The sequence below is a fragment of the Pristiophorus japonicus genome, chromosome 2 (genome assembly GCF_044704955.1).
Source record: "Pristiophorus japonicus isolate sPriJap1 chromosome 2, sPriJap1.hap1, whole genome shotgun sequence".
Lineage (NCBI taxonomy): Eukaryota > Metazoa > Chordata > Chondrichthyes > Pristiophoridae > Pristiophorus > Pristiophorus japonicus.
In genome coordinates this window covers 13,745,978-13,767,935 of record NC_091978.1, presented here as the reverse complement: position 1 = coordinate 13,767,935, position 21,958 = coordinate 13,745,978, and the positions used below count along the sequence as shown (strand labels likewise).

The 21,958-nt window shown below is 48.0% G+C and overlaps 1 protein-coding gene across 3 annotated transcripts in view; it reads left to right on the top strand.

Annotated features, from left to right (window-relative positions):
* The window catches only part of aup1 (AUP1 lipid droplet regulating VLDL assembly factor), a 48,092-nt gene extending 33,308 nt beyond the window's left edge, over positions 1–14,784 (top strand). For 2 of the 3 annotated variants that reach the window (XM_070866788.1, XM_070866787.1), the window contains exons 8-12: positions 3,521–3,626; positions 9,752–9,907; positions 10,437–10,615; positions 12,401–12,492; positions 14,495–14,784. In XM_070866788.1, coding sequence (XP_070722889.1) covers positions 3,521–3,626; positions 9,752–9,907; positions 10,437–10,615; positions 12,401–12,492; positions 14,495–14,558 — 597 coding nt within the window. In that variant the 3' untranslated portion in view covers positions 14,559–14,784. The remainder of the gene's footprint in view (positions 1–3,520; positions 3,627–9,751; positions 9,908–10,436; positions 10,616–12,400; positions 12,493–14,494) is intronic. The other variant, XM_070866790.1, reaches the window with a different exon arrangement.
* The last annotated feature ends 7,174 nt before the right edge of the window (positions 14,785–21,958 follow it).

Sequence of the window (21,958 nt, the reverse complement as noted above, 5' to 3'; positions counted from 1 at the left end):
CCTCATCTAACTCCTTTTTGAATATATTTAGTGAATTGGCCTCAACAACTTTCTGTGGTAGAGAATTCCACAGGTTCACCACTCTCTGGGTGAAGAAGTTCCTCCGCATCTCGGTCCTAAATGGCTTACCCCTTATCCTTAGACTGTGACCTCTGGTTCTGGACTTCCCCAACATTGGGAACATTCTTCCTGCATCTAACCTGTCTAACCCTGTCAGAATTTTAAATGTTTCTATGAGGTCCCCTCTCATTCTTCTGAACTCCAGTGAATACAAGCCCAGTTGATCCAGTCTTTCTTGATAGGTCAGTCCCGCCATCCCGGGAATCAGTCTGGTGAACCTTCGCTGCACTCCCTCAATAGCAAGAATGTCCTTCCTCAGGTTAGGAGAAACTTCTTCACTCAGAGAATTGTGAACCTGTGGAATTCTCTACCACAGAAAGTTGTTGAGGCCAGTTTGTCAGATATATTCAAAAGGTAGTTAGATGTGGCCCTTACGGCTAAAGGGATCAAGGGGTATGGAGAGAAAGCAGGAATGGAGTACTGAGGGAATGATCAGCCATGATCATATTGAATGGTGGTGCAGGCTCGAAGGGCCGAATGGCCTACTCCTGCACCTATTTTCTATGTTTCTATGTTTGCTCCAGTGGCAAGGGTTAACCAGGACGACTGGAGACCAGCTCTGCAGCACGGACCTAGTGCGCGCACACATCGCAGTGTGGGCTGCCCCTGGGCCCTCGCCTCCTCTGGGCCAGGGGCCGAAAACAGTAGCCTGGTGATGTTACTGGACTAGTAATCCCGAGGCCTGGGCTAATGATCCAGAGACATGAGTTTAAATTCCACCACGGCAGCTGGGAAATTTAAATTCAGTTACATAAATGTCCACTGAAATTCAGGGCCTTTCTTTATAAAACATTGATTAGGCCACAGCTAAAGTACTGCGGCAGTTCTGGTCACCACATTACAGGAAAGATGTGATTACCAGAGAGGGTACAGAGGAGATTTACAAGGATGTTGCCTGGACTAGAGAATTTTAGCTCTGAGGAAAGATTGGATAGGCTGGGATTGTTTTCCTTGGAACAGAGGGAGCTGAGGGGGAAACTGAATTGAGGTGTATAAAATGATGAGGGGCCTGGATAGAGTGGATAGGAAGGACCTATTTCCCTTAGCAGATAAGTCAATAAACAGGGGACATAGCTTTAAAGTAATTGGTAGAAGGATTAGAGGGAGTTGAGAATTTGTTTCACCCAGAAGGTGGTAGGGGTCTGGAACTCACTGACTGAAAGGGTGGTAGAGGCAGAAACCCTCACCACATTTTAAAAACTACTTGGATGTGCACTTGAAATGCCGTAACCTACAGGGCTACGGACCAAGAGCTGGAGAGTGAGTTTCAGCTAGATAGCTCTTTTTCAACCGGCGCGTAAACGATGGACCGAATAGCGGCCTCCTGTGCCATAAATTTCTATGATTCCATAGGGGTCAGAGTCTCAGAATGGCCATTTAGGACTAAGATGAGGAGAAATGTTTTCACTCATGGTTGAGAATATTTGGAATTCTTTACCTCAGAGGGCTGTGGTGGCTCAGTCATTGAGTATAATTCAAGGCAGTGATTAGTAGATTTTTGGATATTGAGGGATATGGGGATAGTGTGAGAGAGTGCGAGGGGTTGAGGTAGATTTTCAGCCACGATCTTATTGAATGGCACAGAAGGCTCGAAGGGCTGAATGGCCTACTCCTACTCCTGCTCCTCATTCTTGTGTTACAAGAACACAAGGAATAGGAGCAGGAGTAGGCCATTCGGCCCCTCGAGCCTGCTGCGCCATTCAATCAGATCATGGCTGATCATGGACTCAGCTCCACCTCCCTGCCCGCTCCCCATAACCCTTTACTCCCTTATCTTATGGCAGAGACAAACTCGGTCCTCAGAGACTGCAGATTGAACTGAGGGCCTTCTGGTTTGTACAGCTTAATGCTGATACCTGATTGCATTACCACTGAACCATCCAGGCAGATCCACCTGTCTCGCTGACTTTCATTGGCTCCTGGTTCGCCCCCATGCTGATACTTGAAATTCTGTTCCTCGTCTTTAAATCCTGCCATGGCCTTGTTCCTTCCTATTTCTCTGTAATCTCCTCCAGCCTCCAATTACCCCTTCTCCAAACTCTTCATTCCTGCAACCCCGCTCCTCTTCCTTCACCTCACCGTTGGCTGCCATGCCTTCAGCTGTCTAGGTCCTAAGATCTGGAATTCGCTCCCGTAACATCTCCACACCTCCATCTGTCTCCTTAAAACCTGCCTCTTTGGTCAAGCTTTTGGTCACCTGTCCCAATGTAGGTTTCTTTGGCACTGTCAATTATTGTGCGATTTCGCTCCCATGCTGCATCTTGGGACATTTTCTACGTTAAAGGTGCTCTACAGGTAAACTATCGGCCACCAAATAGTGGGAAGGAGATAGGAAAGCAAATGTACTGGCCAATTCCAGAGAGATGCAAGAACTATAGTGCAGTGATAATGGGGACTTCAATTATCCTAATATAGACTGGGATAGTGACAGTGCACAGGGAAAAGAGGAGGAGGAATTCTTGAAATGTGTACAAGAGGGCTTTCTTGATCAGTGTGTTTCCAGCCCAACGAGGAAGGAAGCAGGGCTGCCCATGCAGTTCTGGGGAAGCATGGGATCCTCGACTTTATTAATAGAGGCATGGAGTACAACAGCAAGGATGTTATGCTAGATCTTTATCAAACACTGGTGAGGCATCAGCTGGAGTATTGTGTCCAATTCTGGGCACCACACTTTAGGAAGGATGTCAAGGCCTTGGAGTGGGTGCAGAGGAGATTATACCAGAATGGTACCAGGGTGAGAGACTTCAGTTACGTGGAGAAGCTGGGGTTGTTCTCTTTAGAGCAGTGAAAGTTAAGAGAAGATTTGATAAAGGTGTTCACAATCATGAAGGGTTTTGATGGAGTAAATAAGGAAATACTGTTCTCACTGGCAGAAGGGTCGATAACCAGAGGACACAGAGTTAAGGTGATTGGCAAAAGAACCAGAGGCGACATGAGGGGAGACAGTTTTACATAGCACGTTGCTGTGATCTGGAGCGCGCTGCCTGAAAGGGCGGTGGAAGCAGATTCAATTGTAACTTTTGATAGAGAATTGGATACATATTTGATGGAGGAAAAAAATTGCAGGGCTATGGGAAAAGAGCAGGGGGAGTGGGATAAATCGGATAGCTCTTGCAGAGCGCTCGAACAGGCACGACTGGCCTTCTGTGCTGTATCGTTCTATGATTCTATAAGTGCAAGTTGACACAAGCATTCGTTATTGTCTGGGTTTCCCGGATGCAGAGTTAATAGCCGTTAATACAGGTTCTCTAAGCAACACTCAGTTACATAAGAACATAAGAAATAGGAGCAGGAGTAGGCCATTTGGCCCCTCGAGCCTGCTCCACCATTTAATACGATCTTGGCTGTTCAATTCACCGTCACCTATATGTCTCCAAGTCTGATAATTTTCTTTTGGTAGCATTTAGCTACGGAACTCGGTGTTGTATCGACTCCTCATACCAAGTCCGATAAAGTGGAATACCTCAAAAGAATGAAGCACATTGCACCGCAAGCAGCCAACTCAGGTCAGGGTTGCATTCTGGCTATTTGTATGAATTTGCATGTACTGTGTGACTGTTTCATGTCGGGAGGGGACAACCCCTTGTAATAAATAGAAGCCAAGTTATAACTAGATTGCAAACTCAGTCATTCAAGACTTGAGATGTAATGTTTTTGACGTTTTTAAGAATTACCACGTATCAATCTGCAGCTCTCAAATTAAGGTATGCAAATACATCGAATTACATCCAGCTCTGAAACAGGCCAATCGGCCCAACAGGTCCGTGGCGGTGTTTATGCTCCACATGAGCCTCTACCCACCCTTCTCCATCTCACCTTATCAGCATATCCTTCTAATCCTTTCTCCCTCATGTGTTTATCTAGCTTTCTCTTAAATGAATCTATGCTGCTTGCTCCAACCACTCCCTATGGTAGCAAGTTCCACATTCTTACAACTCTCTGGGCAAAGAAGTTTCTCCTGAATTCCCTCTTGGATTTATTATTGACGATCTTACATTTATGGCACCCTAGTTTTGGTCTCCCCTGCAAGTGGAAACATCTCTACGTCCACCCTATCAAACATAAGAAATAGGAGCAGGAGTCGGCCATTTGGCCCCTCGAGCCTGCTCCGCCATTCACTGCGATCTAATCTTGGCCTCAACTCCACTTTCCTGCCTGTTCCCCATAACCCTTGACTCCCCTGTAGTTCAAAGATCTGTTTATCTCAGCCTTGATTATAGTCAATGACCCAGCCTCCACAGCTCTCTGGGGTAGAGAATTCCAAAGATTCATGACTCTTGAGAGAAGAAATTCCCCCTCATCTCCATCTTAAATGGGCGACCCCTTATTCTGAAACTATGTCCCCTGGTTCTAGATTCTCCCACAAGGGGAAACATCCTCTTAGCATCTACCCCTTCATAATGTTGAAGACCTCTATCAGGTCACCCCTCTGCCCTCTCCTTTGCAGAGATAAGAACCCCAGCCTGTTCAGCCTTCCTTGATAAGTATAACCTCTCCATTCTGGTATCAGCCTTGCGGCCCTTTGCACCTTCTCCAGTGCCGTACAGAATATCTAATTGCCGTTGGTTATAGTTTAACCCGCTCCGTACTGTTCCTCCCGGATTACTAATCAGAGTACATTTGTCCCTTTAACAAAAAATAGTTCATAGTTTTGACCAGTGACTGGAACTTTAAACTCCCGCCACAGGAAAATAACCTTCATTTGAAAGAAAAAGGCCCAGAAATTCATCCCCGATAGCCCAAAATACAGGAGAGGCAATTTAATCGGAACAGGAGGAAGCCATTGAGCCCCTCGAGCCTGCTCCTCCATTCAGTGAGATCACGGCTGATCTGTGACCCAACTCTTTGTCCCATATCTCTTTAATACCTTTGGTTAACAAAAATCTATCAAGCTCAGATTTAAAAATAATAATTGGTCTTGCATCAATTGCCTTTTGCGGAAGAGAGTTCCAAACTTCGACCAGCCCCGATTGATCAGTGGACCAATTAATCAGTCGTTGTGCGTGATGGCAGTCGGAGCTGGCTGTGCCCGGTGCAGTAGGATTTAAATATCTTGTATTCCACTGTCATCAGGCGGATATGGTTGAGGATGGACATTGGACGCAGCAGAGCTCCTCCATCCACCAAAGATTCTATCTCTCTCCTCTCTTCCCTCCCCCGAGCACCTCCCATCCCACACAGCATCCGTTAAATGATACCACGGTTTGTACCTCCACCACCACACCTCTGGTTGCTCATGCATGGTGTGAAGAATCTAGCTTGTCACCAGTTTGAACCAGTGTCCTTTTTCCTTATGTCACTATTTAGCTTGAAGCAGCCTTCCAGATCATACTTTTCCTCTTTAACATCCCCTCTTTGCCAACCTCTGGCTGAAGATCTCTTCGATTTCTTCCCCTCCGTCCCGGCCCCGGTGACCCTCCGTCCCGGCCCCGGTGACCCTCCGTCCCGGCCCCGGTGACCCTCCGTCCCGGCCCCCCGGTGACCCTCCGTCCCGGCCCCCCGGTGACCCTCCGTCCCGGCCCCCCGGTGGCCCCCCGGTGACCCTCCGTCCCGGCCCCCCGGTGACCCTCCGTCCCGGCCCCCCGGTGACCCTCCGTCCCGGTGACCCTCCGTCCCGGCCCCGGTGACCCTCCGTCCCGGCCCCGGTGACCCTCCGTCCCGGGCCCGGTGACCCTCCGTCCCGGGCCCGGTGACCCTCCGTCCCGGGCCCGGTGACCCTCCGTCCCGGCCCCGGTGACCCTCCGTCCCGGCCCCGGTGACCCTCCGTCCCGGCCCCGGTGAGCCGACCTCCCACCATCCCATCCCCGCACTCGTCCTGAACACTACATCTTCCTCTTTCTCTCCCATCTCTCCTCTTGCCCTCTCCGAGCTCATTTCATCCTTGCGACCTATCTCTTGCTCCCCTTCGACCCCAATCTCACTAAGTTGCCTTCCTAACCCTCAGTTTAGCCGTTATTGGGCACCCGCCTCGCAACACTGTCGTCGTCAACCCGCCTCGATCCCTCTGTCCTTCTTAACTACCATGCCATATCCAAGGTCCTTGAATATATTGTCGTCTCTCAGGTCTGCCCCATCACGTTTCTGCCTCTCCCACACCGCTGAAATGTGACCGTGTACCCAGCCGTGACCCTGGTGCATTATTCCTCCTCGCTCACTCTGCAGGCTTCATCAACTGACCATCCGATCCTCTTCCACAACAGCTGCTCTGTTGTCCAGCTCAGGGGGACCGCCTTTGTTTGGCTCCACTCCTGTCTATGTGCTTGTAGCCTTTGCATCCCGATCAAGGACTGCTCTTCCATTCCCTGCTGTGTCATCTCCCAAGGATCTATCCTAGGCCTTCCCTCTGCTCCCTTATCTACAAACAGAATTAGCTGAAGCATTGGGGCCATGTTTCACACACACGCTGGTGAAATGCAACTCCACCTCTCTGCGGCCTCTGCGTTGACTGCTTGAATTGTATCCAGTCTTGGATAAGAACATAAGAAATAGGAGCAGGAGTCGGCCATACGGCCCCTCGAGCCTGCTCCGCCATTCAATAAGATCATGGCTGATCTGATCACGGACTCAGCTCCACTTCCCTGCCCGCTCCCCATAACCCTTTACTCCCTTATTGTTTAAGAAACTGTCTATTTCTATCTTAAATTTATTCAATGTCCCAGCTTCCACAGCTCTCTGAGACAGCGAATTCCACAGATTAACAACCCTCAGAGAAGAAATTTCTCCTCATCTCAGTTTTAAATGGACGGCCCCTTATTCTAAGATCATGCCCTCTAGTTCTAGTCTCCCCCATCAGTGGAAACATCCTCTCTGCATCCACCTTGTCAAGCCCCCTCATAATCTTATACGTTTTGATAAGATCACCTCTCATTCTTCTGAATTCCAATGAGTAGAGGCCCAACCTACTCAACCTTTCCTCGTAAGTCAACCCCCTCATCCCCGGATTCAACCTAGTGAACCTTCTCTGAACTGACTCCAAAGCAATTATATTCTTTCGTAAATATGGAAACCAAAACTGCACGCAGTATTCCAGGTGTGGCCTCACCAATACCTTATATAGCTGTAGCAAGACTTCCCTGCTTTTATACTCCATCCCCTTTACAGTAAAGGCCAAGATACCATTGGCCTTCCTGATCACTTGCTGTATCTGCATACTATCCTTTTCATGCACATGTACCCCCAGGTCCCGCTGTACTGCAATACTTTGCAATCTTTCTCCATTTAAATAATAACTTGCTCTTTGATTTTTTTTTCTGCCAAAGTGCATGACCTCACACTTTCCAACATTATACTCCATCTTTCAAATTTTTGCCCACTCATTTAGCCTGTCTATGTCCTTTTGCAGATTTTTTGTGTCCTCCTCACACATTACTTTTCCTCCCATCTTTGTATATTCAGCAAACTTGGCTACATTACACTCCGTCCCTTCTTCCAAGTCGTGAATATAGATTGTAAATAGTTGGGGTCCCAGCACTGATCCCAGCGGCACCCCACTAGTTACTGGTTGCCAACCAGAGAATGAACCATTTATCTTGAATCTCTGTTTTCTGTTAGTTAGCCAATCCTCTATCCATGCTAATATATTAACCCTAACCCCGTGAACTTTTATCTTGTGCAGTAACCTTTTATGTGGCACCTTGTCAAATACCTTCTGGAAGTCCAAATACACCACATCCACTGGTTCCTCTTTATCCATCATGTTCGTTACATCCTCAAAGAACTCCAGCAAATTTGTCATGGCTGATCCTTTCTTGGCCTCCACTCCACTTACTCGCCCGCTGCCCATAACTCTTGACTCCCTTATCATTCAAAAATTTGTATCACCATGTTAAATATATTCAATGACCCAGCCTCCACAGCTCTCTTGGGTAGAGAATTCCAAAGATTCCTCTGAGAGAAGAAATCTCTGTTTCTGTTCTAAATGGGCGACCCCTTATTCTGAAACTATACCCCCTAAGTTCTAGATTCCCTCACAAAGGGAAACATCCTCTCTGCATCCACCTTGTCAAGCCCCCTCAGAATATAATGCGTTTCATTAAGATCCCCTCTCATTCTTCTAAACTCCAATGAGTACAGGCCCAACCTGCTCAACCTTTCTTCATAAGACAACCCCTTGTCGTAAGTTCCTGCAGTTGAACATTGGTTAGACCAAAGCCATCATCTTCAGCCCACACCACAAGCTGCTTTTCACCTCTCTCTGACTGTTCGCAACTTCACCATGCTGTTCACCCCTGATCTGAGATTCTGACCCTATATCCTCTCATCACACAGACTGCCTGCTTCCACCTCCATGATATTGCCCTTCCTCTGCCCATCAGCTGCTGAACTCTTGAATTGTTCCTTTTGTCACCTCCAGGCTCACTTTTGTTCCAACACTTTCTCTTGGGCTGGTTTCCGATCCTCCACCCTCCATAAACCAAAGCTCTGCTGCCCGTATCCTATCCTGGGCTAAGTCACACTCGGCCATCGCACCAGTCCTCCCTGGCCTGCATGGGCTCCCAATACCGTCCAATTTAAAATGATCATCCTTGTGTCCTACAACCTCCACTGAATGCTCCATTCCTTTGACCCACGGTGCACGTCCTCCCAACTCATCTCCCACCCTTGGCAACGGTGCCTTCCGTCGCCTTGATCCCATTCTCTGGAGCCCCCCCTCCAACCTTCAAACCACCACTTCCACCAATCTTTTGGTTGCCCTTCCTCAGCTTGAGTTACATTTCCCTTATGCCGCTGTGAAGCTCCATGGGGTATATTTTCTACGCAAAAGTAGCAGTTAACTTGATGTAAATATATTTGTTTGCACCTCCGTAACATCACCCGCCTCCGCCCTTGCCTGCAGCTCATCCACTGCTGAAATCCTCATCCATGCCTTTATTACCTCTAGACTTGACTGTTCCAACGCACTCCTGGTAGGCCTCCCACATTCTATCCTATGTAAAGTAGAGCTGATCCAAAACTCGGCTGCCCGTGTCCGAACTCATACCAAGTCCCGCTCACCCATCACCCCCTGTGCTCACTGCCCCGTGTCCGAACTCTCACCAAGTCCCGCTCACCCATCACCCCCTGTGCTCACTGCCCCGTGTCCGAACTCTCATCAAGTCCCGCTCACCCATCACCCCCTGTGCTCGCTGACCTACATTGACTCCCGGTCAAGCAACACCTCGATTTCAAAATTCTCGTCCTTGTTTACAAATCCCTCCATGGCCTCGCCCCTCCCTATCTCTGTAATCTCCATAACTCCCCCGAGATGTCTGCGCTCTTTTAATTCTGCCCTCTTTGAGCATCCCTGATTATAATCGCTCAACCATCGGTGGCCGTGCCTTCTGTTGCCTGGGCCCCAAGCTCTGGAACTCCCTGCCTAAACCTCTCCGCCTCTCTACCTCTCTATCCTCCTTCAAGACGCTCCTGGAAACCTACCTCAAGCTTTTGGTCACCTGCCCTAATTTCTACTTGTGCGTCTCGGTGTCAAATTTCTATCGCGTAATACTCCTGTGAAGTTCCTTGGGACGTTAAAGGCGCTATATAAATAGAAGTTGCTGCTGGTGTAGCAAATCCTGGGAGGTTAGACGCACTGGTGCTGAGCGCAGTGCGACGAGAGAACCAAAGTTAGAAGCTTTAATCTTTGTTTCAACAGCTAACAGTCATCCTTCAGGAGCTCGTGCTCAGACCTTCCTGCCAGGCCTCAGCATCACCAGCCTATCCGCGGAGGATGTTCGCATCACCGGAATGGCAAAGCAGGTCAAAGAGGTGCTGCCTCACATCCCACTCAGTGTCATTAAGATGGACTTAGGTAGGATGTCTTTTTTTTTTCCCCCATTCTCCAGTTTCTTTCCCACTTTTCTCATCCCCATATTTATTCCCCCCCCCTCTCTTCCCCACACATCAGAAGGGTCGTTGCTGTAGAGGCAACCATTAGTGCCTCTACCACGACCATTTAAGACTTGCATTTGCAAAGCACCTTTTACCACCTCGGGGTGTCTCCGAGCACTTCGCAGCCAATGCCGTATGCAGAGGTGCTGCTGCGTTTTCTACATTACAACAGTGACTAGGCTTTGAAAGTATTTCACTGGCTGTAAAGCGCTTTGGGACGTCCTGAGGTCGTGTAAGGTGCTCTATTAAATGCAGCTTCTTTATTTTTTTGTGTTGGTAAACCATATTGGGAATTGTGCATGTTTTTTTTAAATATTCATTACAAAACATCCCTTGCTGTGCTGCAGTTTTTGTGTGTTTTTTTTTTGAGGGCTGGGTGGGCTGTAAGTAGTCCGTCTAAGTGGTCTTGAGCCTGTCCGTTGACCTTGCTCTGCTTTTCACGTCCTCAGTCAGTACGAAGTGCGTTGATACCACCATCACGAACCTGCTGGAGGGAAGGGTACAGTTCACCCCAGAGGAAGTGTCGGTCAGTCCGTCCAGCTCGTCTTTGTCCAGTAAACTTCGCCTGACACCTTGCGATTTGATCAGCTCTCTGAAGAAAGCACCAAAGTACGGACCTGCCGCCAAGGTAAACACCAGCGACTGCATCCGCCTGCTTCGGTATTCGCTGCGGTAACTTCGGCAGCTCCTGACCGGCACCCATCCCGTCCCGCCCCCGTGCCTCGGGCAACGTCCCAAGTCAGCTTCCTGGGTCCACTGAGGCGAGCTTGGCAGGAAACCCCGGTTAAAAAAAAGAGTCTTCAGTCAACTCTTTAACTTCGGTCGTATCGCTGCTTGTACCTGGGTCATATCCAAACATACCCCTCGATACCTCCTCTTCTGAAATGCATCTAACTGCCCCTGATAAAGTGCAACATCCCCACCGACACCTGGGAGTCCCTGGCCAAATACCGCCCAAAGTGGAGGAAGTGCACCCGGGAGGGCGCTGAGCACCTCGAGTCTCGTCGCCGAGAGCATGCAGAAAACAAGCGCAGGCAGCGGAAGGAGCGTGCGGCAAACCAGTCCCACCCTCCCTTCCCTCAACGATTGTCTGTCCCACCTGTGACAGGGACTGTGGTTCTTGTATTGAACTGTTCAGCCTCCTAAGGACTCACTTTTAGAGTGGAAGCAAGTCTTCCTCGATTCCAAGGGACTGCCTATGATGATGATGATGATTTGAGCAAGAGGATTCGAGTATAGGAGCAGGGAGGTCTTGCTGCAGTTGTACAGGGCCTTGGTGAGGCCACACCTTGATTTTGTGTACAGTTTTGGTCTCCTAATCTGAGGAAGGACATTCTTGCTATTGAGGGAGTGCAGCGAAGGTTCACCAGACTGATTCCTGGGATGGCAGGACTGACATATGAAGAAAGACTGGATCGACTAGGCTTATATTCACTGGAATTTAGAAGAATGAGAGGGGATCTCATAGAAACATATAAAATTCTGACGGGATTGGACAGGTTATATGCAGGAAGAATGTTCCTGATGTTGGGGAAGTCCAGAACCGGGGGTCACAGTCTAAGGATAAGGGATTTAGGACCGAGATGAGGAGAAACTTCTTCACTCAGAGAATTGTGAACCTGTGGAATTCTCTACCACAGAAAGTTGTTGAGGCCAGTTCGTTCGATATATTCAAAAGGGAGTTAGATGTGGCCCTTACGGCTAAAGGGATCAAGGGGTATGGAGAGAAAGCAGGAATGGGGTACTGAGGTGACTGATCAACCATGATCTTATTGAATGGTGGTGCAGGCTCGAAGGGCCGAATGACCTACTCCTGCATCTATTTTCTATGTTTCTATCCCATTTGTATCATCCTTGATCTTCCACGGCGTGAGAATAGTTCTGTCGGTTCTCTCTAATCTGTAACTTGGTCATAGTTTTAAGCTGCAACCCAGTGCAGTGAGCGCTGGATTCGGAAAGGATCTGATGATTTTAGTGTAAGGGAATCTCGGGATGGGATGGTAGCCGGAGGGGAGTGCGGACCCGGTAAGGTCGTATGTCCATGATGGGCAGAGGGGTCAACAACAAGGAGGCATAGATTTGATGTAATTGGGGGGATGTTTAGAGGAGATTTGAGGGGCAGTTTCTTCACCCAGAGGATGCTGGGAGTCTGGAACTCACTGCCTGAAAGGGTGGTAGAGGCAGAAACCATCACCACATTTAAACAGTACTTGGATGTGCACCTGAAGTGCCGTAACCTACAGGGCTACGGACCAAGAGCTGGAAAGTGGGATTAGGCTGGATAGCTCTGAGTCGGCCGGCGCGGACACGATGGGCCGAAATGGCCTCCTTCCGCGCTGTAAATTTCTATGATTCTATGAATGGCTTTTTTTTTTTAACCTGATTGTATTTTTATTTTGTTCTCCTTTCAAAGCCTGCTTCTAAAATGACGTTTGAGAAATCACCAATTGACAGACACCTGTCCCTGCAGGAAAGGAAAGAAGCCCTATATGCCTATGCAAGGAGGTCAGTACCGTTTTATATATAAAGTACAGTGGTCGCCCCTCGGTTTGGACGTGGTTTGCTGGCTGCAGGAGGCGGCCGGTGAAAGGGGTCCTGCTTCTCCGACGCTAACCCGGCATTCACAGTCCACCCAAATCACCGGCGAATGATGTCATAAACCGCGCTGTCCCAAACTTTATTCCAGATGCTCTTCGCTAACCCCGCTCTCCTCAGTAACTGCGTTAGAGAGCGTGTGTATTTGTAATGATTTAGACGAGGGGATTAAATGTAGTATCTCCAAATTTGCGGATGACACTAAGTTGGGTGGCAGTGTGAGCTGCGAGGAGGATGCTGTGAGGCTGCAGAGTGACTTGGATAGGTTAGGTGAGTGGGCAAATGCATGGCAGATGAAGTATAATGTGGATAAATGTGAGGTTATCCACTTTGGTGGTAAAAACAGAGAGACAGACTATTATCTGAATGGTGACAGATTAGGAAAAGGGGAGGTGCAAAGAGACCTGGGTGTCATGGTACATCGGTCATTGAAGGTTGGCATGCAGGTACAGCAGGCGGTTAAGAAAGCAAATGGCATGTTGGCCTTCATAGCAAGGGGATTTGAGTACAGGGGCAGGGAGGTGTTGCTACAGTTGTACAGGGCATTGGTGAGGCCACACCTGGAGTATTGTGTACAGTTTTGGTCTCCTAACCTGAGGAAGGACATTCTTGCTATTGAGGGAGTGCAGCGAAAGTTCACCAGACTGATTCCCGGGATGGCGGGACTGACCTATCAAGAAAGACTGGATCAACTGGGCTTGTGTTCACTGGAGTTCAGAAGAATGAGAGGGAACCTCATAGAAACATTTAAAATTCTGACGGGGTTAGACAGGTTGGATGCAGGAAGAATGTTCCCAATGTTGGGGAAGTCCAGAACCAGGGGTCACAGTCTGAGGATAAGGGGTAAGCCATTTCGGACCGAGATGCGGAGGAACTTCTTCACCCAGAGAGTGGTGAACCTGTGGAATTCTCTACCACAGAAAGTTGTTGAGGCCAATTCACTAAATATATTCAAAAAGGAGTTAGATGAGGTCCTTACTACTCGGGGGATCAAGGGGTATGGCGAGAAAGCAGGAATGGGGTACTGAAGTTGCATGTTCAGCCATGAACTCATTGAATGGTGGTGCAGGCTAGAAGGGCCGAATGGCCTACTCCTGCACCTATTTTCTATGTTTTCTATGTTTCTACAGTTCACACTCCTGCTGGTCTCCGGAGGATCTGTGATCCGCGCCGGCAGTGCCCTGTTATGGCAGTCCGGGTGGCAGACTTTGCCCGTCTTGTCCTGGCGCGCCCAGTCTGGGTGTAGTCGCAGTGGCACCTTTTAATTTATTCGTTCCGGGATGTGGGCACCGCTGGCAAGGCCGGCATTTATTGCCCGTCCCTAATTGCCCCTCGAGAAGGTGGTGGTGAGCCGCCGCCTTGAACAGCTGCAGTCCGTGTGGTGAAGGTGCTCCCACAGTGCTGTTAGGGAGGGAGTTCCAGAGTTTTGACCCAGCGACGGCGAAGGAATATATTTCCAAATGAGGATGGTGTGAGACTTGGAGGGGAACGTGGAGGTGGTGGTGTTCCCATGCGCCTGCTGCCCTTGTCCTGGTAGAGGTCGCGGGTTTGGGAGGTGCTGCCGGAGAAGCCTTGCGGCAGTGCATCTTGTAGATGGTACAGGGAGTGAATCGAACAGCAGAGTCTGCTTGCAATAACCGGCGTGCTCAATACGGTGCACATCCTCTGCCGTTGCCATTGACCAGCAATGGCAAACGCTGGCATCAGTTGGCCGGGTGCGGACCCCCAAGTAATCGCCGGCGGCGGGGACTTGTGTGCACATAAATATACACCGTGAATTATCGCGCCGCTCAAGGTGAGAAACGCCAAGTTGATCTTTCAGACCAGCCCTGCGCCTTGCAGCGGCCTCGCCCAAATTCCCCGCCTTGTTTCCGTGTAACCTCTGACCTCCTTCTCCCCTTTCCCAAAACAGACGATACACAGAGAAGCACGGATCACAGCCACAGACCGACGAGAGCCAGGACGGGCGACATTGAGCTCGGCCACAAGACCCAATACCCGAGATTTCACCCGTCGTCTCTTGTTCTCTGCTCCGCGTAAATGGCAACCATGGATTTTTTTTCTTTTCCTTTCATCTTTTTACGGAGGGTGGGGGGCGGTTTTGATTTTGTTTTGAACAACTTTCTCTTCGATTAATATGGGTCTGATTTTTAAGATTTGGTTTTATGGGCAAACTTTACAAAGAAAATAACCGAGGGGTTGGGGGAGGAGTTGGGGAAAGAGGGTGGGGGGGGAAGGGAAAAGCAGTTCTGCAGAGTGGTCTGCATGGCAATCATGCATGTTCATATATTGGGTACTTCTGGAAAGAGATTGTGTCCCTTTTTTTGGAGTCTTTATAAAGAGCTTAAAATGGATCTCTCCCCTCCCCTCACTGTTGTGTTGTGTTCAATGAAAGTCTTTGGTTTTACATGGAACATTTCCTTATTTTCACTCGTGATTTCACTTTTCTTTTTGCATTCGTACAGTAGATATAAAACAGCACGGGCCAGAAAAAGGAAGCTGGGGGAGTGGGGGGGGTGGGGGGTGGTGTTTAATCGAAACCCAAATGGAATCTTGGCCTTTATGAATAGGCCAGAAAAAGCAGCAAACCTGAGGACTGGGAGAAATTTGGAATTCAGCAGAGGAGGACAATGGGTTTAATTAACAGGGGGAAAATAGAGTACGAGAAGAAGCTTGCCGGGAACATAAAAACTGACTGCAAAAGCTTCTATAGATATGTGAATAGAAAAAGATTAGTGAAGACAAATGTAGGTCATTTGCAGTCGGATTCAGCTGAATTTATAATGGGGAACAAAGAAATGGCAGACCAATTGAACAAATACTTTGGTTCTGTCTTCACGAAGGAAGACACAAATAACCTTCCGGAAGTACGAGGGGATCGAAGGTCTAGTGAGTAGGAGGAACTGAAGGATATCCTTATTAGGCGTGAAATTGTGTTAGGGAAATTGATGGGATTGAAGGCCAATAAATCCCTGGGGCCTGATAGTCTGTATCCCAGAGTACTTAAGGAAGTGGCCCTAGAAATAGTGGATGCATTCGTGATCATTTTCCAACAGTCTATCGACTCTGGATCAGTTCCTATGGACTGGAGGGTAGCTAATGTAACACCACTTTTTAAAAAGGGAGGGAGAGAGAAAGCGGGTAATTATAGACCGGTTAGCCTGACATCAGTAGTGGGGAAAATGTTGGAATCAATTATTAAGGATGAAATAACAGCGCATTTGGAAAGCAGTGACAGGATCAGTCCAAGTCAGCATGGATTTATGAAGGGGAAATCATGCTTGACAAATCTTCTAGAATTTTTTGAGGATGCAACTAGTAGAGTGGGCAAGGGAGAACCAGTGGATGTGGTGTATTTGGACTTCCAAAAGGCTTTTGACAAGGTCCCACACAAGAGATTGGTGTGCAAAATCAAAGCACATTGTATTGGGGGTAATATACTGACGTGGATAGAGAACTGGTTGGCAGACAGGAAGCACAGAGTCGGGATAAACGGGTCCTTTTCAAAATGGCAGGCAGTGACTAGTGGAGTGGCGCAAGGCTCAATGCTGGGACCCCAGCTCTTTACAATATACATCAATGATTTAGATGAAGGAATTGAGTGTAATATCTCCCAAGTTTGCAGATGACACTAAACTGGGTGGCGGTATGAGCTGTGAAGGGGACACTAAGAGGCTGCAGGGTGACTTGGACAGGTTAGGTGAGTGGGCAAGTGCATGGCAGATGCAGTATAATGTGGATAAATGTGAGGTTAGCCACTTTGGGGGCAAAAACACGAAGACAGAATATTATCTGAATGGCGGCAGATTAGGAAAAGGGGAGGTGCAGCGAGACCTGGGTGTCATGGTTCATCAGTCATTGAAATTTGGTATACAGGTACAGCAGGCGCTGAAGAAGGCAAATGGTATGTTGGCCTTCATAGCTAGGGGATTTGAGTAGAGGAGCAGAGAGGTCTTACTGCAGCTTTACAGGGCCTTGGTGAGGCCTCACCTGGAATATTGTGTTCAGTTTTGGTTGTCTAATCTGACGAAGGACGTTATTGCTATTGAGGGAGTGCAGCGAAGGTTCACCAGACTGATTCCCGGGATGGCAGGACTGACATATGAGGAGAGACTGGATCAACTGGGCCTTTATACATTGGAGTTTAGAAGGATGAGAGGGGATCTCATAGAAACATAAAAGATTCTGACGGGACGGGACAAGTTAGATGCGGATCGAATGTTCCCGATGTTGGGGAAGTCCAGAACCAGGGGACATAGTCTTAGGATAAGGGGTAGGCCATTTAGGACTGAGTTGAGAAGAAACTTCTTCACTCAGAGTTGTTAACTTGTGGAATTCTCTACCGCAGAGTTGTTGATGCCAGTTCATTGGATATATTCAAAAAGGAGTTAGATATGGCCCTTATGGCTAAGGGGATCAAGGGGTATAAAGAGAAAGCAGGACAGCGGTACTGAGGTGAATGATCAGCCATGATCTTATTGAATGGTGGTGCAGGCACGAAGGGCCGAATGGCCTACTCCTGTACCTATTTTCTATGAGTATTGCAATGGTGATGGAGTATAAAAGCAGGGAAGTCTTGCTACAGCTATACAGGGTATTGGTGAGGCCACACCTGGAATACTGTGCAGTTTTTGGTTTCCATATTTACGAAAGAATATACTGGCTTTGGAGGCAGTTCAGAGAAGGTTCACTAGGTTGATTCCGGAGATGAGGGGGTTGACTTATGAGGAAAGATTGAGGAGGTTGGGCCTCTTATTGGAATTCAGAAGAATGAGAGGTGATCTTATCAAAACGTATAAGATTATGAGGGGGCTTGACAAGGTGGATGCAGAGAGGATGTTTCCACTGATGGGGGAGTCTAGAACTAGAGGGCATGATCTTAAAATGAGGGGCCACCCATTTAAAACTGAGATGAGGAAGAATTTATTCTCAGAGGGTTGTAAATCTCTGGAATTCGCTGCCTCAGAGAGCTGTGGAAGCCGGGACATAGAATAAATTTAAGACAGAGATAGACAATTTCTTAACCGATAAAGGGTTATGGGGAGTGGGCGGGGAAGTGGAGCTGAGTCCATGATCGGATCAACCATGATCATATTAAATGGCGGAGCAGGCTGAAGGGGCCGTACGGCCTACTCCTGCTCCTATTTCTTATGTTCTTAAACGTGGCCGCAAACAACTCTAATCGTCTGCCGATTCTCAATGTCTGCTGACGCTTGCTGTTTCTTGCTCTGTTGGCTGCTGCTCTTTTAATTATAGGGGCCTTGAGTCTCTCTTCTCTCTAACTGTGCTACTCTTTTCCCCCGGGTCGAAGGATACATCCTAAGCCAGAAGGTCAAGGTCCGTTCGTATCTGGACGTGACCTTGGTTTGAACCCCAGCATTCGGCAAAGACTTAAAAAGGATTTGAACGCTCCTGCTGTGCTTGTCAAGGAATGTTAAGTGCCAACTTGGTTCAGTCTCGCAGGCACTCTCATCGCAGTCAGAATGGTAGGGCTCAAGCCCCACTCCCGAACTGGAGCATTTGATGAAGTGCTGCATTGAGACATTACACCCAGGGCCCTGTTTTTTGTTTAATTTCATTCCCGGAGTGTGAACGTCGCTGGCTAGGCCGGCATTTATTGCCCATCCCTAATTGCCCCTTGAGAAGGTGGTGGTGAGCCGCTTTCTTGAACCGCTGCAGTCCGTGTGGTGAAGGTACTCCCACAGTGCTGTTAACTAGGGATTGTGATCCAGCGATGATGAAGGAACGGCGATATATTTCCAAGTCATTTTGGTGTGCGGCTTAAAGGTGGCGGTGTTCACATGCGCCTGCTCCCCTTGTCCTTCTAGGAGGTGGGATTCGCGGGTTTGGAAGATGCTGTCGAAATGGGCGTTAAAAATCCTGTTGCATCTTTTGGAGTCTTTACACAGAAACATAGAAAATAGGTGCAGGAGTAGGCTATTCGGCCCCTCGAGCCTGCACCACCATTCAATGAGTTCATGGCTGAACATGCAACTTCAGTACCCCATTCCTGCTTTCTCGCCATACCCCTTGATCCCCCGAGTAGTAAGGACTTCATCTAACTCCTTTTTGAATATATTTAGTGAATTGGCCTCAACTTTTTGTGATAGAGAATTCCACAGGTTCACCATTCTCTGGGTGAAGAAGTTTCTCCTCATCTCGGTCCTAAATGTCTTACCCCTTATCCTTAGACTGTGACCCCTGGTTCTGGACTTCCCCAACATTGGGAACATTCTTCCTGCATCTAACCTGTCTAAACCCGTCAGAATTTTAAACGTTTCTATGAGGTCCCCTCTCATTCTTCTGAACTCCAGTGAATACAAGCCCAGTTGATCCAGTCTTTCTTGATATGTCAGTCCACCATTCCGGGAATCAGTCTGGTGAACCTTCGCTGCACTCCCTCAATAGCAAGAATGTCCTTCCTCAAGTTAGGAGACCAAAACTGTACACAATATTCCAGGTGTGGCCTCACCAATGCCCTGTACAACTGTAGTAACACCTCCCTGCCCCTGTACTCAAATCCCCTCGCTATGAAGGCCAACATGCCATTTGCTTTTTTAACCGTCTGCTGTACCTGCATGCCAACCTTCAATGACTGATGTACCATGACACCCAGGTCTCGTTGCATCTCCCCTTTTCCTAATCTGTCACCATTCAGATAATAGTCCGTCTCTCTGTTTTTACCACCAAAGTGGATAACCTCACATTTATCCACATTATACTTCATCTGCCATGCATTTGCCCACTCACCGAACCTATCCAAGTCACTCTGCAGCCTCATAGCATCCTCCTCGCAGCTCACACTGCCACCCAACTTAGTGTCATTGCAAATTTGGAGATACTACATTTAATCCCCTCGTCTAAATCATTAATGTACAATGTAAACACCGGCACGGACCAGTTGGGCAGAATGCCCTATTGATGTGCTGTACATTCAATAGATTCACAACCACAATGTGCATGGTGAGATCTGAACTCTGAACTTGCGACCTCTGGGTTGCTAGCCCAGTGCCATATCCATTGCATTATGACCCCGTGCATGTCTCGGGGAGGGGGGAAATAATAGGATTGGACAGGAACTGGCTCGGCTCATACCTGGAGACTGGACCACTGGGGCGCGATGGTAGAAGGCTCTTGGAAGCTAACAAGGAATCAACAGCTTCAGTGGAGATGGGGAGGGTCAGAGAATAAGACAGAACAGAAGCGAGAAGGAAATGTAGGTTTATCCTGTCAGGATTTTTTCCAATAATTTTCCCACCACTGAGGTTAGGCTGACTGGCCTGTAATTACTCGGCTTATCCCTTTCTCCCTTCTTAAACAAGGGTACCATATTAGCAGGCCTCCAGTACCATGCCTGAATCCAAAGAGGACTGGAAAATAATGGTCAAGGCCTCTGCTATTTCCTCTTTTGCTTCACTCAACAGCCTGGGATGCATTCATCCAGGCCTGGGGACTTAACCACTTTTAAAGCTGCTAAACCCCATAATACCTCCTCTCTCTCTATGTTTATTTCATCCAGAAATTTGTAGTCCTCAATAGCAGTATCTGCATTGCCCCTTTCCTTTGTGAAAACAGGCACAAAGTATTCATTAAGAACCAAACCCACATCTTCTGTCTCCACACACGCATTACCTTCATGATCTCTAATAGGTCCTATCCTTTCTTTAGTTATTCTCTTGTTCTTAATATGTTTATCGAACATCTTTGGGTTTTTCTTGATTTTTACTTGCCAAGAATTTCTCGTGCTCTCTCTTAGCATTCCTAATATCCTTTTTAATTGCACCTTTGAACTTTCTATACTCCAGAGATTCTATAGTATTTAGCCGTCTGTATGACATAAGCGTCCCTTTTTTCCTTTGTCCTCCCTGTAAGTCCCTAGACATCCAGGGGGCTCTAGAATTGTTATTACCACCCTTTTTCTTTAAGGGCGCATGCTTGGCCTGAGCCCTCCGGATCTCTTCCTTGAATGCCTCCCACTGTTCCGACACTGATTTATCTTCAGGTAACTGTTTCCAGTCCACTATGGCCAAATCACTTCTCAACTTAGCAAAGTTAGCTTTTCCCCAATTTGGGACTTTTAGTCCTAGTCTATCTTGCCCTTATCCATAACTAACTTGAATCTGACTGAATTATGGTCACTAGCATCTAAGTGCTCTCCCACTGATACCCCTTCCACCTGCCCAGCCTCATTCCCCAAAAATCCACTCCAGAAACTCGAGCACAAAATCTAGGCTGACTTGTTGAACCAAGGTCCCAGTCTGCCCTCTTGGGTGAATCCCACTGCACTATTCAAAGAAGAGCTGGGGAGTTCTCCCCGGCATCCCACTATTTATACCTCAATCAACATCACCAAAAGAGATTATCTGGTCATTTGCCGCATTGTTGTTTGTGGGAGCTTGCTCTGCGCAATATGGCTGCTGCACTTCCTGCATTACGACAGTGACGACGTTCCAAAGGTACTTAAATTGGCTGTAAAGCGCTTTTGGGACGTCCTGAGGTTGTGAATGCCACTATATAAATGCAAGTGCACGAAGAGCCTGTACATCACATGATTGCAAAGTGTCTGGGACAGTGTGGATTTGATCTGCAGAAGCTCAGCAGTTGTCTCAATGCTTTGGTCTAGCACTGATTACATCAGGAGTCGCATAGGCGGAAGTGCATGTGGCTATCACTCACAGCCTTTTCTCCCCTCTCCTCGATCGATGATCACTATCTGTTGCCATTAGGGAGGCCCAGTTACCAGATGGGAGACTCTGCTTGCCCGTAATTACATTTGAGTTAACGTAATATCTCTGTACTGTTCCAACACCGCTCCCCAACTACCTGCTGCTGCTTTCACTCCCTGGGCTGTTTCGGAGTATATCTGTCATTTATTAACAAGAAATTCTGGCAGGAAAAAGGAAAAGATCATCCCAGATAGTTAATTCTGTGCCAGTCATGCATTGCTGCCTCTGAGATACCTGACTCGAGCAGGATATTGTCTAACACTATACTTCCTGATTTAACCTTAACCCCTGGTCTTAGCCACAGTGGTGTGCGATGGGCCTTTGATATATGGTATAAACTTAGAGGAACAGTTGGATACTGAGTGGGGGCGAACTCTGCTTTTTTTCTGTGTGCATAAGCAGAATGATCTACTTTAACCGTGTCTGTCTTTACCCTCCAGTATCATTCCTTGACCCATCACCTAGCTATCCAAATGAAAGAAAAGTGTTGTGTAGGGTCCTTGCTGAAGTGAGGTGCTGTACAGCACGTGCAAACATAAGAAATAGGAGCAGTAGGCCATACGGCCCCTCGAGTCTGCTCCGTCATTCGATACGATCATGGCTGATCCGATCATGGACTCGGGTCCACCTCCCCGCCCGCTCCCCTTATT